General features: G+C 36.3%; 1 protein-coding gene across 4 annotated transcripts in view; it reads left to right on the top strand.

Annotated features, from left to right (window-relative positions):
• Nucleotides 1–20,267, top strand: part of Pde1a (phosphodiesterase 1A) — a 337,665-nt gene that overhangs the window by 239,475 nt on the left and 77,923 nt on the right. For all 4 annotated transcript variants that reach the window (XM_074071221.1, XM_074071220.1, XM_074071219.1 and 1 more), the window contains one exon: nt 13,026–13,139. In XM_074071221.1, coding sequence (XP_073927322.1) covers nt 13,026–13,139 — 114 coding nt within the window. The remainder of the gene's footprint in view (nt 1–13,025; nt 13,140–20,267) is intronic.

Below are 20,267 nucleotides of genomic sequence, written 5' to 3'. Positions count from 1 at the left end.
TGTCTGTCTTAGTCTCCAATCCTGGAGATGGTGCCTCAGATGTTGTTCTGTAGTTGTCTCACCAAAGGGTATGCATAAAGTAGAACAAAACTACACACACACACTCAAAAAAAAACCCCACCAAGTGTCCCAAGTTCAAATGCAATACAGTTTCAGTAAGTTTTTCAGCTTACAGGTGTAATTCGGTTGTTCTCTCATCAAGGGTAGGGAGACAAAGAAAAAAAAAAGAGTCTGGAGACAGTTCTGAGAATAGTATCTGCAGCTGTGGCTTTCCTGCCCACTGCCATCAGCCTGCTGTTGCTGGAGGCATTATTTATGCAGATCTCTGGGGTGAGCTTAGCACTCACCTGGCCCTGCAGGTGTTGTTTACTCAGAGTTTTCCTGTGAGCCTCTGCTACAAGCTTTCCCCTTTCCAAGCACACTGGGAAAGGTGACACTGCACCAGCATTCTCAGGCCTGCGTGTTTATTTACAGTTCACGTGGGAAGTGGGTCTTCCCCCCTCTCCTGTGCAGTTCTCCTCCCACCGCCACTTTCACAAGCTTTCTGCTCCTGATTGCTGGGCGGTGCTGCTGCTCCTGCCAGTCACCATGTTTGTTTACAGCTCACGTGGGAAGTGGGTCTTCCCTCCTCTCCTGTGGAGTTTTCCTCCCTCTGCCACTCTCACAAGCTTTCCCGCTCCTGGTTGCTGGGCGCGCCCCTGCTCCGCCAGAGCCTCTCCTGCTTGCCCGGCTTTTTTATTTACAATCCCGGGAAGGATTCCCTTCCCCCAATCTTCGGTGCTCAGGGCGCCCCACCCTCTTTCCCACGTATCTTTATTGCTCTTATTGCTTATTACTGTTTCTCTTTTTTCCCCAGGGGTCGGTCTGTCCAGGGGGCTATGCTGCTAGGGCCCAGGCTTGTCTGTGGGGGTACCGCCGGTACTGCAAAGCTCACCTGGTCCACGTCCTCCCAAGACTTCTGGGTGCCGGCGACTGGCGGCCTGGGGGCCCTCCTGGTTTCTCTGTTTAACGTGAAGTGGAGATTCTCTGCGCGGGATGGGGGTGTGGAGGGGTCAAAGTTATGCCTCTTCTCAGTGATTATGCCTGCAATGTGTGTCTCCAGCGTCTCTCCAAGATTTCACTATAGGAGCCTCGCTTTCTGCTTCCTCCCTCTAGCTGCCATCTTGGAATCCCCTTGTACTTTTTTTGAAAACTGTTCATTTGCCCATTTATTAATTGGACTATTTCTTCTTTGGGTATTTAATTCTTGAGCTCCTTATATATTCTGGATATGAATACCTTGTCAGATGAATAGCTAGTGAAGGTTTTCTCCCATTCTGTAGGTTGTCTCTTTACTCTGATAATTGTTTCCTTTGTGCAGAAACTTTTTAATCTGATAAAATCTGTTTATCAATTCTTGCTCTTATCTCCTGAGCTACTGGAATCCTATTAAGAAAAGCATTGTCTATACCTATATCTTGAAGTGTTAGCCCTATGTTTTCCTCTAATAGTCTCAATTTATCAGATCTTAAAGTCTTTGACCCATTTTGAATTTGTTTTTGTACTAATGAAAGATAATAATCTAGCTTCAGTCTTCTACATGTGGATATCCATTTTTTCCAGCACCAGTTTTTGAAGAGGCTGTCTTCTCTCCAAAGTATGTTTTTGGCTTTTTTTCTTTAAGTCAGATGGCTGTATCTGTGTGGGCTTATTTCTGGGTCTTCTATTCCATTCCATTGGTTGAAGTGTATTTCTGTGCCAGTACTGTGTTTTTGTGTTACTACATCATAAGTTTTTGGGGGGGTCAAAGGACAGAGGCAGGATTTCCACATGATAGGAGCTGTAGGAGGTTCATACAGAAGAGAGAAGGACTAGGGGCCCGCCCAGGGGGCATCTTGAACAACAGAGGAGACAAAGTGACCTGCAAGTGTTGAGTTGAGGAATCCTTACTATTCTCTTAGTTGTCTTATCTCCCATTATTCTGCTAATCAATTTCAAGAATTAAATTCTTAGTTTTAAACATCCAAAGATGTTTGCTTTCTAATTAGACATTGACTAATTCACCTAGGAGTATTTTTCTTCTATTTTTTTAATTCCTATTTTTAAGCTATACTAAATTTGAAACTCATTAGTTTATACCAGTGATGAGGCCATTCTCAAAACTGCTTCTATTATTGTCATCTAATTCTCTTAAAGGATCATAAGAAAAGAATAATTTACAATGATCCTGAGAGATTGTGAATATAGAAAGTACATTACTAAAAGGGCAGGGGAAATTTTGTAAAATTAAACATGAGGTTTTACTTGTTATACAATTTTTGTGGTGTCTTGAAGCCCAAGGAGAGAGGGAGAGAGAGAGAGAGAGAGAGAGAGAGAGAGAGAGAGAGAGAGAATTGTTTAAATTAGAAGGATAACAAATATGACATCCTTCACACACAAAAAAGCCATCTTCTCAGTCAATTCATTTGAACTCAGTTTGATTGCTTATTATGACGCAAATTGCATCCCTACAGAAAGCTCTGGCTTTCAAGAGTATCTTTAAATAACTCAATTTTCCTCTTGGTGAGTGTCAAGTGTAACAGAAGGATATCTCTACTTTCAGATAGTATCTGCTATGGAAATGTTTCTGTTCATTAGCTTTTCTTATGTTGTGTAATTTGTTGTAATTGGAAAAATTCCATGTTGACTTTTCTTTCTTTAGTTTTATTTTTTGTATGCATATTTCTCTAAAAATCTATTTTTAAATAATTTTTCCTTCTCTATGAGTATCTTTTTGAAGCCTGTTGGTACATAGCTCTGCATTAATTAAGTGTCCCAAGCCACTTGCTATATTTGTCTCCCCACAAAAATTGGATGTTGAAATCCTGATATCCCTATCCTCCAAGGAGATGGTATCTGGGGTAGGGCTTTAGGGATGTGAGTAGATCATGAGGACATGGCTTTCATGAATAGGATTCGTGCCCTTATAAAAGAAGCCTGAGAAAGCTCATTTGTTCCTTCTGCCATGGATGGTGAGATGAGGAAGGGGGCCCCTACCAGCATGGAATCTGCCAACCTTAATCGAGAATTTCTCAACCTTCAGACTCATGAAAGGGAAATTCCTATTGTTTAGAAGCTACTAAGAAATAGTGTTTTGTTATTGCTGCCTGAATAGACTAAGATATCAATTTTAAACTTATTTTTATGGAACTGGTGCTAAGATGACTTTGTTCAGCTAAGGTAATAGTAGACCTACCCAATCTTCTGTCTACACACTCTCAGTCATTCTGCACCACATTCTTATCTGACTTTTCTAAAAGTACTTAAATAATTTCCCTTTTTCTTGAATGTTAAAATACAAAATATGGCAAGTTGTGCTATCATAGTTCATTCCATGCTCATGTTTTATACTGTTTCCACTTTCTCTTTTTCTCTGAATATATATTTGCTTTTTTGTGTCTACCTCAAACCTCAAACATGTGCCTATAGTCAGTACATGAACATTGGATATACAAAGAAAAGGTTTACCTTTGGCTTCACCAGGTGTCCAAAATACCCTAGAACAACTAAAGTTTAACATTACCATCAACTCTTACTTGGAGTATGGCACACCCTTTCAAAATCCCTGTTTACTTACAGTTCAGTGTGAATTTTGATGTTTTGTTTTTTTAGTCATTTAAATTTGTCATGGTCAGTGATTCCAAAATTACCAATTAAAGAACCTGACTTCTAAATTAAGTCACTTTTTGTGAGCAAAATTTTGGATATTTTACTTTAATAGAGAGATATGTCATTAAATTCTTTTCATTGTTATCAAAATATCAATCAATTCTCTAGAAGTAAAATATCACAGCAGTCTAGTTCTTTTAGGTTCTTTGGGAGGAAGAACTATATTTCCGAATAATATACTTTTACTGTATTTCAGTTTATCAACTTCAGACTTTGTCTATGCACATCAATAATGATAATGGAGGAAGTAACTCTTTTTCATTTATTTGATCAATAGCCTTACCTTGATTTTTTCAAAAGAGCTATATTGCATCTTATTTTGCTATTATTAGTATTTATAGTAGCATGACTTTGTTAATATTATTTCACTTACCAATCAACTATTGAACTATGACTGTTCCCCATTATGGAGCAATGTTTTACTTCCTCTGAGTTTTCACAATTACTGTTTATGTGTGTGTGTGTGTGTGTGTAAGCAATAATTACATATAACAATTATATATTATACATATAAATTATAATATATACCAATTTTATAAATGCTCAACTGAAGCTTCTGTCAAAACAAGAAGTTCTAAACATTATATCAGTTCTATTGTTCATCAATTCTCCTATTTCCTTTCTTCTCCTACTTCAATCTGAACTGGCTAATTTCTAAAATGGACACACATCCCTTTTTCTGGGACATCCTTTCCCCACTTATTTGTATTAGATTTCCTGTTATGTCTTTGATTTGATCGAATACATCTTCCAGTGGCTTCCTGACAAAGAGTGCACAGAAGGTCAAAATTTTGGAAATGTTGAATATTTGAAAATGCTGTTGTTTTCCTCAAACTTGTTTGATAGTTTGAGGATAGAATCTTAGGTAGGCCCCAGGATCATCTGCATACTATATGCCCAGTGAAAAATAAAAACACACAGTCTGTTTTTTAAAAAATTAGTAAGAATTTCAAGATGGTGACAACAAAGCTCTCAACTAAGTATATGGCTTTCTAAGTATGAGACCAGTGTGACTAAAGTGTCACATGTTCAGGACCCTGGCCATGTGCTCTTTCAAGATGAAGAGCTGAGTTCTTTGGTAGTCTCTTCCACCTCTCCTCTCTCTTCTCTAGGTGTAGAACTTTAGTGAGCTGGATATTAGATCTGAACTAGTTATTTAATTTTGCTAACTTTATTATTGCAGTATTCATTTACGTTTTTGCTTCCAGATAGTAACTAGAAACTTCCTCGACTCCTTCAATAATCAACTCTTTCATAAAAACTATTGGTGTTAATTCCAAAAGCTTTCTCATCACCATTCATTCCATTTTTTAAAGTGATATTATCTCCTTGCTTCATGAATGCATGGCTTCTCTTTTTATTTAGAGCTCTTTTGTTTATTTTTTAATGTGTTGCAGGGCTTCTATATTTTTTCTGTTCCATCCAAATTTGTCTGTGTTTGTTATAATTTCATGCTGGAGATTTCCTTTAATGCCTGCTGACCAGTAATATGTCATTAATATTGAAGAGTAAGGTTCTGAAAACTTATTAGAATCTCTGAGTATGGGGATGGTACTTGTTACTTCCAGGCTGCCAACAGTGAATTGTTTTCAAAATTTCATTTCGCTGGGTCTCGTCACTCTCAACAGTAGTGAATCCTTCAATCTCATTGTATAAGTAAAAGAATGGAACCTGGTTATAATCTCTCAACATACTGACTTTCACAAAATCCCCATTTTGAATTGGCAGAAACCTTACCTTATATCTGGCTTCCTTGGAGATAGGTAAATGTAGTTCCTGGCTGCTTGGGGTGAGGAAAAACATCTGAAATCTCTAAAAAGATTCAATCCTCCTGTTTTGAAAGTAAAATCTGATTATTGTATGACCAGGTCTTTGGTCTCTGTACCTCCAGAGCTGCTCTAGGGTTCTGGGGGAAAGGGAGTGTTAATTTTCTTGCTGTCTCCATAATCACCCTTTGAAAGAAAGTATTTGTGTTTCTCCTTCTTGATATCTGTTGTCAGTTACCACAGTTCACTATTTAATTTTTCCAAAAATGTGTTATCAATATTTGTCTGCTATTGCTTTCTTTCCTGTTCTTTCTCTCTTTATAGCTGTTTCACCTTCTTAATCCTTTTATGTCATATTAATGAAATTTCAATGATGGGCAGTAATACCAGCATGACTTTAATCCACCAGACTTAAATGCAAGCCACAAATCCCCTCTTGTCTATTTGTTTGTTGTTAAACTCTAAGTGGATACTTTGGCTCAGCCTGTGTCCACATTCCTCAGCCCCAGTCAGCCTCCTCTACATGAGAGTATCAGTTTGGTCTGACAGATTTCTGGAATTTCCTATGCAGTAGCTGATTCTCAGCATTTTGTGTAGTTTTCTGGCTCTGTCAATGTCCAGATGCTAATCACTACAAAATAAATAAATAAATTAATTAATTAATAATAAATTCCAGGAAGCAGCTCTCTGGTCTGTATATTACTCCTCTCCGTGGAAACTAGACAGAAAAAGAAAAGGTGAATATAAGTGGCGTAAGTCTCCATTGACTTTAGAGACCTGACTCTACAGTTCTTTAGACTATTCACGCATTTGCACTAAAAGTCTCTGCTATGAGACAGTGGCATTGTAGGAGGTACGATAGAAGTAAGGCAAAAAAAACATAGCAGAGTCAAAATAGGTAATTTGACATGCAATTATTGTGGGAGTATTTACATTTGCACTTAAAATGATGTAATCCCTCTGGGTTAGTCACATGGGATGCTAGGGATGTGTTGTCATCATTGGACCTGAAGAATTTAGAAGTAGGACAATTAGAGAACTCAGAAAGAGAGAGAAAGTAACAGAGAGTGATTGAGAGACTGAGAGAGACAGAGAGCCATAGAGCGATTAGAGAAAGAGAGGCTGAAGGAGACCTCTGTAGAGGGCTGCCTGACAAGGGGCCCTCTGTGGAAAAGGAGGAAGAAGACCTCCAGAAGAAAAAGAAGAATAACATGGCACTTTCACTCTTTCCTCCCACCTGTTTCCTCTGATGTCCCCATTTGTGAAATCCAACTAGACCCTAATGTAGCCTCTACAGGTCAGATACACAGTGCAAGGATCATTTGGAGGGACAAATAAAACATACTTAGCATAGAATGGCTATCTGAGCTGAGCACTAAGTAGGATTTTTCCAAGGTCTATGAGAATGCGCTTATGTGGGTCTGCTATTTGTGTAACGTATTTCTAACCTATCTTCCATGATTTAAATAAATAACTTACTTCTAGGTGAAATTCACTAATGTTTCTCCATCAGAACACATATGTTTAAACAAATAAACTCATATATACATATATATATATATATACATTTAAATTGCTAATATTTTAAAGAATATCCTTGAGTCCATAAATTCTGCGGTATTTCAGAGGTCAGTGACCAGGCACAAATAATTGGTTCCTTCTTAGAGTCAGTATGGTCTTACTGTTTTCTTTTGTTGTTGCGTGGGGTCCAACAATGAAGAAATGGATCTTGAAAGCATTTCTCATTTGTTGTATCTCTGTACTCAAAAGGAACAATTAACATGCTGAGAATTATACAATGTCCATTTATAAAGAGTCAACACCTTGAAGTAAACTGATAAATAGTTTACTAAGTTGTGATTTTTTGAGAATAGAACAAATAATTATATATTACTTTGTACTGAAAAGAATTTTTTTCATCACAGACAGTAGGCCTTCTTGGTCACGGATTCTATGGCATGGATTCAACTACCTATGGTTTGAAAATATTGAGGAAAAAAGCAAAAATTACTGAGCATGTGCAGGCTTTTATCCTTGTCATTATTCCCTAAACAATTCTGCATGAGATCTATTTATTCAATATTTACATGGTTTTAGGTATTATAGGCAGTCTAGAGATGACTTAAAGTGTCGGGGGGATGTACATAGGTTATGTAAACTATTTTTTGTAAGGGATTTATGTATACACAGAGTTTGGCATCTACAGTGCTTTGGATCCCAATCCCACACAGATAATGAGAGACAATTGTGTTCTCTGTCTCAGTAAATCCCATTACTTTGCTCCTTTAAATGTAGACCATAATCATGTGTGAACATATTTTGGAGAGAGAGAATGTGATCAATACAGTTAAGCAAATCAATCCATCCATCATATCACTGTTAAATTTGTTTTGGTAGCAAAAATGCCTAAAATCTATTCACTTAGCAAATTTCCAGCACACAGTAAAACACAATTATTAATTCTAGTCCTTACATTGTGCATTAAGCCATTGCTCACATGTTCAAAGATTATCTTCAGTGACATAAATTGTTTGGGGAATTGTATATTTCATAAATCATCAATCAATAGATAGATACCATAAAATAAAGATGTACAATTATGTTTGTCAATGTAAAAGAAAAGTGTCTGAAAAGACTTCAAACCTATAAGCCCTGATTCTTAAACCAAGTTAGGTTTTAATTTCCTGAGTGCTGGCCTTCAGATTAGGCAATTTTATTATTTAAGATGTTCTTATTATCTTTTCATATTGCTTTAGGCTCCGAGGCAAGCAAGACTCAGTGAAAGCCGCACAGTAGCTTCTTGTTCTGACAGTTGCTGCCTGTGTGATCTCAATGCACCTGCTTGTGGCTATATTTTACTGCTAGTGCTCGTGGCTACCACAGGCACTGTCAGCTTCATCCCTTCTGATTCTTAGTGACTTGGTTTATAGATTTCTTCTTGAGATTTGGAGTTTGGATCTTTTAAGATTGTTCATTTTATCTGGGTGGTCTTTTTCATGAGCATGCAAATATGCACATAGTTGTGCATTCAGTAACAAATATATGCTCTGTACAGACAAAGAAGAAAAAGCGTTGTTAATAGCATATGCATGCACACACACACACACACTCTTCCTTTCAGTCTTTCTGGGCTGACAATGTGAGTTTGTTTTAAATACACGGAGCTGTCTTTGAAGGCCATGGCATTGTACAAGTACAACGGCCTCTTGCTGTCATTGGTTTCATGGCTGTGGTTGCTGATGGGATGATTCGCCCAGCACAGCCACAGGCTGGATGAGTCAGGATGCACTCCTGAACTCTCCTCTGAGGCACTCTCCTTTCACTTTATGTGACATATATTCCATTCTTGAGTTCTTTACTTTGATTCATTTCTTATTCATTTGATTTATCTGTTACAATTGTGTTCACATTGCCTATAGAGGGAATTCAAAATAATAGTGGCTCAACCCCAACCTTCATTATCCTCTCATCTAAAACAAGTTCAGATTAGGCAATTTCACTTAGATGGAGTCACAGCGTAATATCCAGGCCACTTTCATCTTTGTTTTCTGCCATTGTTAGCAAATGGCTTCCTTCTACCAGGTCATTGCATGATCCTTGATGGTGGCTGGACTTTTAGATGGTTCCACTGCATTCTAGGAGGTAGGGAATGGGCAAAAGACACAAGAGAACTCCTTCCAGCTGAGTTCACTTCCTCAAAATAATTGTCCTGAATCTTACCCAACAACCTCCACTTGCATCTCATTGGCCAGAATTAAATAACAAAATGTTTTTAGTGGGAAAAATTTCTAACTCAAATAGAAATAGAGTACAATTATTCAGAAAGAAGAGGAGGCAATGATCTGAAGTTCCTATTGCACTTTTATCTCATTTTTAATGTAAAATTTTCAACTGATACATAAAACAAAAGTTGTATACATTTATGGGGTACAATGTAATGTTTTGATACATGTATACATTGTTCAAATCAGGGGAAACATTTATCTTCTAATATTTATCATTTCTTATGATAAAAACATTCAAAATTCTTTCTTCTAGCTTGTTGAAATATACAACACATTACCATGATTTAGAGTTACCCTATTGTACATAGCATTCCAGAACTTCTTACTTGTAAGAACTTCCAACTGTAACTAAGTTCCCACTCATAACCTTCCCCCATCTCTCTCTCTCCTGCCTACTCTCTCAAGCCTGTGGTAAGTCACCTGACTCTCAGCTCTTATGAGATCAACTTTTTAATATTCCACATATAAGTCGATCCTGTAGTACTTGTCTTTATGTAGTGATATAGTATTGGCATAAAAACAGGTACATATGGAATGATAGGAAGAGCCTAGAAGTAAAGCCATGCATCTACAGCCAACTGATTTTCCACAGGGGTGCTAAGTACAAACATTTTAGAAAAGACACTGTTCAATAAATGGTGCTGAGAAAATTGGATTTCCACATGCAGAGGACTGAAAATAGACCTCTGTGTCACACTAATTATAAAAAGAATCCTCTCTAAATGGATTAAAGACTTAAATGTAAGACATGAAACGATTAAAAGAGGGGAAATGCTTGAGGACATTGGAATTGGCAAAGATGATTTTGGACAAGACCCAAAAAGCACAGGAAACAAAACCAAAAATAGACAAGTGGTACTATATCAAACTAAAAAGCTTCACACAGTAAAAGAAGCAATCGTCAAACTGGAGACAACCTACAGAATGGAAAAATATTTGCAAACTATACTTTTGACAAATGACTAATATCGAGAACATAGAAGAAACCTGAAAACCCAACAGCAAAAAACAAATTTAATAATGTGCAATAGACTTAATTAGATATTTCTCAAAAGAAAACATACAACTGGTCAGCAGGTATTTGAAAAAAGTGCTCAATATCACTAATGATTGTGGGAATGCAAATCAAAACCACAATGAGATAGTACCTCATTCCATTAAGAATGTTTACTGTCAGCCAGGCACCTGTGGCTCATGCCTATAATCCCAGCTATTTGGGAGGCTGAGACTGGAAGGATCATGGTTTGAGGCCAGCATGGGCAAATAGTTCATGAGACTCCATCTCCAAAATAACCAGAGCAAAACATGGACTTTGGAATTTAGGTGTGGCTTGACTGATTGTGCAAAGCCCTGAATGCAAACCCCAGACCCACCAAAAAAAGAAAAAATAGTAGAATGAATACTGTCAAAAAGACAACATTAAGTGCTTGTGAAGATATGGAGAAAATGGAACCCTTGCACACTGTTGATAGGAATGCAAATTAATATGACCATTATGGAAAATTGTATAGAAGTTCCTTTAAGAATAAAAAATAGAATTAACCATATGATCCAGCAATCCCACTACTGGATATATACTCAAAGAAATCAGAATGTGGAAGAGATGTCTGCACTCTCAGTTTATTGCAGCACTATTCACAACTGCCAAAAAATGGAAACAACCTGAATGTCCCATCAGATCATGGATAAAGAAACTGTGATACATATTTCTCATGGAATAGTATCAGCCATGAAAACAATCACTAACTTAGGTCAAGTACTTCTTGTTTTTAAACCATATCATACAACCAAGTACAACCAAGCAATACTCTAGCAGTTCTCACAGAAAGATACATAAGCGATAAATTTTTAAGCCATTGCAGAGATGGAAAAGAAAAACTCTTCCATTTACTTTTATAATAAAATGCAATTGACTATGTATAATATTCTTGGGTCATAGGCATTCCAAAAATCTGAAAGTCCTCTGTGTGTCATACTATCATCATCCCATTCAGGGTTGCAGACGAGCCTCAAAACCAGGGTTGGTTTTTCCATTCTACATATGCTGTTACAAGTTGTTATTTGTGCTTTACATTGTTGACTTTGTGCAATAAGACATTCCTTTGTACATAGAATTCATTTTACAATATGGTTGTCCACTAATATTTTATCATATGAAAGTAAATGGTGCAAAAGTGTAATTATTGACAGCTTCATAAACAAGAAGTTTACATTTAAGTGTATCTTTTTTCCATAGAGAAATAAAGCGATTCTTATGGGTGAAGGACTGTCAAATACCTTTGTTGAAATTCTTGTTTCTGTACTCTAAGGCTTGATATTGGAAATTAGCCAAAGAAAACTGTCAGTAAACTGGCTCCAGTTTCTCTAAGATAATGCCTAAATGTAGGTATATTATGCTCTCTCTTTTGAAATACCTTTGAATAGGAATGGAATTAAACTCTGTATGACAATTTAAGGAATGAGATAAATTGTCCTTACCTTGCTTGTCTATAGTCCTACTTGTATGCAGACTAAGGAATATGTGCTTCTTTTGTGCTTAACATCAGGCAGTATTTTCAGAAACATTTGGTTTACTATTTGATGCATATAAGTTTCCAAAAATTTACAAATTATTAAGGTAATTTATACTTCCATACTGTCTTAGATATCTATGGTTACATAACAATTATCTAAAAATTCAGTGACTTAAAACACTAACCTTAGTATCTTAAAGATTCTGTACGTCAGGATTCTAGACATGACTTAGGTGCGTTCTATGCTTTCAAATATCTAGGAGATTTAGGACCCCACATCCTATGGGAAAAAATGGAGAAAATAATTTTCAGATTTTCCTCAAGTGAAAAACTATTGCACCAACACCGCTATGCATTTTGATCAGTTTTTTTTTTTTGTCACCATGACAAGTAGCTGAGAGAAAAAAATTTAAAAGAGGAAAATTTTATTCTGTCTCACAGTTTCAGAGGTTTCAGTCCATCTCTGTGAGCCTGTGGTAAGGCACAGCATCATGGTGGAGAGGGTGTCATGGAGCAAGGTGGCTACCTCATGGCAGCCAGAAAGCAGAGAGGTGGGGGGGGGGAGGAAGAGGAAGATGGAGAGAATGCCTGCCTGTACTAGTGGACTTCCTCCTTCTTCCCCTTTTATTCCATCAGCCCCCTCCCCAGCCTTTGGGATGGTATTGTCCACACCACATTCAGGGCAAGTCTTTGGAAACTTCTGGAAATAGCCTCATAGACACACTCAGAGTTGTACTTTAAATAATCTCCTAGGTGTCTCTCAGTTATATTAAGTAGACAAAATTAGATACCACACACATGCATATATGTATATTCCTGATTAAAATTTTTGGAATTTTTGCCTTCTATCATTGTTTCTATTGTTGTATATAGTGAACAATAGCTACTGTGGCAGTTAGAAGAGCAATCTTTAAGTATTCCCTTAGGGTCAACTCCAAAGAAATGGGACTATAGACTAAATTCTAATGTTAGGAATATACTCTTATGAAATGTGTTGAATATATTGTCTTGAATTTTCAGAAAGACTGTCCTTGTGGTACTTAGACTAGCTACCTATGTCCCAAATATTCCTGAGAGGTAATATTTCTAACAATTACTTATGTTATAGTGACTGGTTTAATTTGTACAAAAAACTGAAAATATTTCAATTTGATGACATAGAAATAGGTATGTTAAAAGTTTTACTCAGTTTATATATTTAATGCTGCACTATTTTCCATAGAGTTATAATAAATCTCTCTACTGCTCTCTCTTTGACCACTTTTTAAAAATAGACTAAGATGCCTAGTGAAACAGCTGGAAAAAGGCGATGTCAACGTGGTGGACTTAAAGAAGAATATTGAATATGCTGCGTCAGTACTAGAAGCAGTTTACATCGATGAAACAAGGTAAGGCTTAACCTCTCTTCACTTTATCTTCATTGCTTCTTTCCCCTTATTCCTCTTTAACTCCAGCAGGAATTTAGCATATCTTAATATAAAACAAAAATCAAAACCTTACTAAAATTTGAATGATTCTTTGTCAGGTAGCTAATTAACTAGACTACAATTCTTCTTTAAAAAATATACACTTTAATCCAAATGCTTGAATATAATAAACCAGTTAAACAGAAAAGTCATAAAATAAATACAATGTCCTCTTTCTGTACCATCACTGTCCTTACGCCCAGACTTTCAAATGTCAGAGTCATGTATAAGCTTATATTGGTTTTCACTAATATAAGAGCTTTTCCTGTTCTCTTAGGTTCCAAAGATTCTTCTGAGAAAATAAATGGATGTTACATGCACACACATCTTTATGGGATCCTTTGTGGAGGGTTTGTAAATGTGTTATTACTCAAATCTAGCCTCCTAGTCTGTAAAGTGGTAAAGAGATTAAGAAAGGAGATTAGGGCAGATGGTCGTTAAGACAGTGCTGTGGCTCTCAGCCAAGCTGCTTGCCCTCCAAGGGATATTTTTGAAACTCAAGAGATTCAGCCAATGCCTGTTGGTGTTTGGAGAGCTCTGAGACTGGTCCCTGGTTGTCATCTCAAAAAAGACAAAGTGACAGGCTGATGAAAGCTACCTGTGAATTCTTGTTTAAGGAACCTGCAGAAGGAGAGATGTACAATTCCAGAATCTGGCTTTGAAAACATGCTGACTTTCTCAAAGCCATAAGGAAGGAGAAGTAGAGGTTTCTTGAAGTAGCAGAGTATTGACATCAAATGGTGAAAATAGAGGGATGTTAGGTGACGTCTGGTATAAGAAAGAGTGTAAGAATTGTAAATCAGCCATACTATCAGGAAAAATACAATATTCAAGGTGCTCTCTTGGAGTAGTAATCCCTGAAGGACCTACAAAAGATGGTCTTTAGGAGAATGATGGAGGGGGCAAATTCATCTGTGACATATTGTAAGGACTTTTCTAAATGTCACAATGTACCCTCAGTACAACAGCAATAATAAATAAAAACAAAAACAAAAACAAAAACCAATGGTCATTTGTAAAAAGTAGCCAGCATGTGGACATTTATTACAGGGCACCCAAATCACCAGTCTAGTAGATCATTTACAGGATAAGTAGAAGACAGAGAGAGTGAACACCCCACCTAGCCTATTCCCTCTGTCCATGATGGGCCAGACCTGAGCTGGGTAAAGTGAGAAATGCGCAACTAGTTGTGAGATCAAAGTTTTTGTTAACCTTTGTGTGCTGAACTTCACATGCTTACATACACACACACACACACACACACACACAGAGAGACACACATAAATAATGTTTAATAGGAAATAAATTCACTATTCAAAAATCAAAACAATAAAAGAGGGCTTATCCCAGTCTTCTCCATTGCCCACTAAATCTCATGTATCTTTCCAATGATATTATAATTTTTTTTTATTTTCCCTCCTCCTTTCATGGAAGATAGCATAGAATGTACATGGTCTTTTGTTTTGCTTTTTTTTTTTCACTAAAAAATGAAACTTGGAGATCTTCTTGTTTTAAACTTTTTAGTGTTCAAGGAGAATTTTCACTAGTAACTGACAGCAAAGGTCACAGTTGAAGGCTGTGGTGCACAGGTGCGTCGCCATTCCCAGAATGGAATTCCTCTGTTAAAGCCTGGTTGGGAGCTATAAATTAAGAGGGAAATCAAAGGCACACTATTAGATTATAAATTCCATCCAGAACTGTTTTCAAGGTTAACTTTCATTGAATGCGTATATGTATATATGACATTCTAAATGGACAGAGATCCAAAGTGTGAATTTAAAAACCTGATGTTTCTTTAATTTCTTTCATCCTTCATTTTTATGTGTGCTCTTTTTGTTCACAAGTTGACTGAATTTAACAGATTTCTTCAATCTCTCCTTGACCAGACAGTTCATTTTATATTATTTATAAATTTAAGAACTTTTAAGAATTACTTGAGAAAAAGAACAAAAGAATTATTTGGAGACTTACATCATTCATGTTACAATGACATAATGCAAGCTATTTCTTTTCCTTGAGTATCCTGTCTTTTGTTGGATAGATTTTGGGGGAGGCGGTACTGGGATTTGAACTCATAGCTTCGCACTTGCTAGGCAGGTGCTCTACAGCTTCAACCATATTTCCAGACCTTTTCATTATGGTTATTTGGAGATAGTGACTCACTTTTTGCCCAGGCAGTCCTGGACCACATCCTCCTATTTTAAGCTTCCTGCAGTTTCAAGGATGTACAAACACACTACCATTGAGATGGGGTCACGCAAACTTTTTAGGCCTGGCCTGGCCTGGAACCACAATCCTCCTGGTCCCATGGTGTAAATATTTCACTGTAACCGATTTCAAGCTCCCCATGTATTTATCACTGAGGGTGAAATTGGGAAAAGGCAAGATGTGAGATCTCATCTCTAAGTAGCTAAGATCTAAGTTAGCCACTGGCACCTAGATGATAGATTATTATATGCTACGTTTGTTAACTTTTGTGTTGTATTTCCCATGCCTGAAATTATGAATTCATGAATATTTTGATCAGTTATGTCCCAAAAATCCCTAATTGATTTAAATGTGTTATATTTGTAGCTTTTTTCCAATTGAAAATTGCTCTGTTATAGGAAAAAAGTTTAAGCACAGTGTTAAACTGCTTCATGGTAAATATTTATTTTTTTTCTCTCCTTATGAAACATTCCTAACAGCCCATCATTCCTAATTTTTACTCATAAAATAAAACTTTCTGTGCTTTATTTTAATACCTCTTGGCATTGTTATTTTTAATTCAGCTTAATTAATAATAATACCCCAAATTTATATTATCTTCCAAAGGCGGTTTCATTATCTCTCCACTATCATATGCAATTGTCTGAGTGACTATTTTCTGCTGCATTTTACTAATGAGATAACTAAACTCATTAAACATCATGACAATCTATGAGCTAGAAACTGTTATTACCATTTTGTATATGAGGAATCTAAACTACAGAAATTTTATACAGCTTACCCAATATAATAAGTGGAAGAGTGGGGGTAGAGCCTTGGCAATCTGAATCCAGGACTTAGGTGACTAAGCGCACATCTCATCCTCACTCCTCCTGTAACATTGGACTAGAAGGCGGCTTCAGAGACTTGCAGTAAGTGCTGATGGACACTCACGTATCTTCAGGATCTTCAGGCCCAGTATTGTGCAGGCTGTGTCATATCTATTCTCTTCCCAATTTCGCCCTCAGTGATGATACATGTGTGGTTTGAAATTGGCTACAGTGGAATATTTACACCATGGAACCTGCTAAATGCTGCAAATCAGATTTTACTTTCTCTAGAGAGTGAGCCCGTTGTTAAACATTTACCACCACACCACTTAAGATTACCTTTTAAGAATCTTCCAATAACTATGATTTTATGGTAAAAATATGAGCTTAAGAAATTTTATAACAACAATACTTAACATGGTTTTGATTTTCTATAAATGGAAGAAGACACCTCAGTAAACTGAGTATATTCAGATGTGTGTACAATTATTAAAGTATTGTTTGCTTTAGGAATGTTAGTGAAACTGAAATTATTTAAAAGGAATAAGGATCAAGAAGCATTTCATTTCTTTTAGACTTATATTTTTAAAACTGCTAGTTTCTAAAACTTTTTTACTGGAAATTTTATCTAGATAAAATGATTCAGTCAATAGTCCAGAGAGGTGTGGTATAAAGTTGACTGGACTTTTTAAAAAGTCACTATATGGTAATACAGGATAAAACAGAATCTTCTTCCTACTAGGCATTAATGACTATAGAGTTTGATTTGTTTTAGTTAAGAGAACAAATCAAAACAAAAATCTTGCTTTCAAGATGATTTTGGAGAGAAAAATGGAAACAGTTTCTGATAGAAATTGAATTCTGACTTTTGTGGAGATTACAGCAAAATTCTTTAGTGAATATGACCATTCTTTAGTTTTTTAAAAAGACATTTTCATATGCAAATGTCAATGCTTTATGAGTCTTACTTTCAGATGTGTCTTTAGCGGCTATTATTTTTCAAAGTTGCATGATAATTCAGAAACATGTGGCCTAAAAAAAAATAAATTTGTTTGTCCTTATTTGGTTTGGGACACTGCTGAGCAGAGTCACCTCCTTGACCTCATGAATAGCAGGGTAGGCAGCTGACTGGGTGGTATACTCACAGAGATGGATGTTGTGCTTGCTAATTCTAAAAAAGCTATAATTTATAACTTTATTTTGGTTGATGTGAGCCAATCTGTTTTTTGATTATCATGGTTAAGAGTATAAACTGTGGACTCAGAAATAGCAGGCTATTCAAAGTCTGAGTCCTCTATTCAGTGTTCTCTTTCTTTAAGAAAGTTACTTTACATCTATAATATTTAATTACCATCTATAAAATCAGAATGAGAACAATGCTCACCTTATAAATTTGACATAAGAATTATATGTAGAATATTCCTAATAGTGAACATTGGATTATAACCATTATTTTTGTTGTACTAATAAAATGCAAATATACTTAACATTTGGAGGACATATAGCACATTAAGATACATGCCTTCTAGTGAATACATCAAATAATTTCCTAAGAGAAGGTTTGGTCTTGAAGAAAGAAGACAACTGGGCTCTCACTGCCAGGGAGTGAAAGCAAAGAATAAAATGATGCAGAAATATTCAGCCCCATAAAAATATCTTCAATTAACTAGTGTGTCTTAGGAAGACTTAAGGGTGCTTAATTTGGGGATAAATGATCTTGAATGACAGTGGCATTGATACTGATCAGTACTCAAAAAGTTAGTCCCATAGAAATTGAGTGATATTTAGGGCATCTTGGAAACTAAGAACCTTGAAATCATTGAATATAGGGATTTTCCAAGGAACCTTCACTCACTTATCAAATATTTATAAGAACCTAAAGTCATTATTGTGCACAATGGTGATCAGATTCAGGTATACAGCAGATAGCTGGTGGTCAGAGTGGGTCAAGAATTTTGAAGACAAACCTGAGTATCAGGGCCCATGCTGACAACAAGAAAGAGGGAAGCTAAGACTTAGAGAGATTCAAGCATACTGACCAATTATAAGAGAAAGCACCAAGTAGCACTAGTGAGTCATAACCAGAGGGAGCAAAATGGAGTAAGAATTAAGAGATCTGACTAGGTCTGCAGGTGTTTCCTAATGTGAATGAGTTTGTTCCCTGGCATAGCTCTCCCTGCCTATTCTTAAAGATAGTGCTTCTAACAAGAAGACTTAAGATCAAAATGTCTGGAACATGCTAGATGTATGGGTACTGAAACTGAAAAATAGAATGCCAATTAGAGATATGAGAGGGGAATTATAATCCCCAGTTTCTGATTTTCTTGAAGTCTTTACTTTGATGCTAATCTTCAAGAATTAGAGCTCCTTTGCTATTTGGATATAAATAATAAAAGATGAGTGGATTAAGTAGCATGGGAAGGATATAAACCAACATTTTTGGGGTGTGAGCCTGATGAGAATTTAGTGCATTATGGAAACATGAAGACTTTTGAATTCTTAAGTTTAGGTTCAAATCCTATAATTCTAGAAATAAGAGGATTTGAACCTCTATAATTTACTCATCAAAACCAGACATATTTCTGGTTGTGATGGAATGCTCAATATTATGATTAAGAAAGAAACATATCATATGCATAGGGCTATGGTTAACGAGAGGAAATTTTTTCATAATAAATGTATTAAGTTGCTCATATTGGAATTGGGGGTTATGATGCTTAGATTCATAAGAAAAGGGCTGTTCAACATAGTTTTGATAATAGAATTGGTTGTGTGTACTTCTAGTGTAAGTAGATTGTGAAATAATCCTACGAAAAGAATCATTGTAAGTGCATGTATTATGGTAATATTTATATCCTGCTATAAAGAAAAATGCAAATGAACCTGTAGCATGTTCTACTTTGAATCCTGAAACTAGTTCTGATTCACCTTATGTCAGAACAAATGGAGCCTTGTTAGTTTCTGCTGGAGTTGAAATAAATCATATATGGCAAGAGGTCATATTGCTATAATTAGTCATATGAATTCTTGGATTGAAGTAAGTGTGGAAATTGTGAAGAATCCATTTATAGATAGGAAAGACAGAATAATAATAGCTAGTGTTACTTCATATGAGATTGTTTGTGAGATGGCTCAGAGTGTCCTGATTGGGGCATGTTTAGAATTAGGTGCTCATCCTGATCATAGAATAAAGTAAATTTACAGGCTTGCGATTGCTAGAATAAATAGGATACCTATATTTATACCGATAAGTGGTTGTGGTATGGAAAGGTGAATTCATATAGTTAGGGTTAGGGTTAGTGCTAATGTGGGGCAATGATAAGTAGTAGTGAGACAGTTTATTGGTTTTTTAACAGTTTTCTTGCCTCAGCAAATGGTTGAAGAAGTCCACATGGTCCAATTACATTTGGACCTTTCATAGTTGTATGTATCCAAGTATTTTCTATTCTACTAGGGTTAGGAATACTATGACTAGTAGGGCTGGGATGATTAGTATAAGAGGATTTATTACAAACATTTTATGTTAAGAAGGGTATCGAACTTTTGGGAATAAAGTTTTAAGTCTTACACAGTTACCAGGCTCTGGTTCTCAAAATCTTAGAGATTCTGAAAATATTCAGTGAAAGTTCACTTATCTCACTAATCTGTGGTAACTTACTTTCCTCTGCAGCCAATGATTGCTCCTAACTGCTGAATTGTTCCTGTGCACTCACATATTTTTGCCTCAAATCCAGATAAATACAGGGATGCATGAGCTGACTCCCTTCCTCCAGTTCCCCAATCAGAAGCTAAAATCAGGTGTAACTACAGTAAGACCTTACTGATAGATGATTCAGAATCCAAAATTCAAACCCTTTCATAGGGACACCCTTTTCAGCAATCCTGTGCATCCTCTGTGATCTGATGTTCATGTCACAGAACCCAGTTTACCATTCCCTGTGGAAATCCTGTGAACATGTTTTCCTACTATTCATTCTGGATCTCAAGCTCCAAGGCCAAAATAAAGGAAGGGGCTGTCAAGATAAATGTGAAG

The sequence above is a fragment of the Castor canadensis genome, chromosome 4 (assembly GCF_047511655.1).
Source record: "Castor canadensis chromosome 4, mCasCan1.hap1v2, whole genome shotgun sequence".
In the NCBI taxonomy this organism is placed as follows: domain Eukaryota; kingdom Metazoa; phylum Chordata; class Mammalia; order Rodentia; family Castoridae; genus Castor; species Castor canadensis.
Note: the sequence above shows the minus strand (reverse complement) of the source record. Positions and strands in the feature narration are given on the sequence as shown.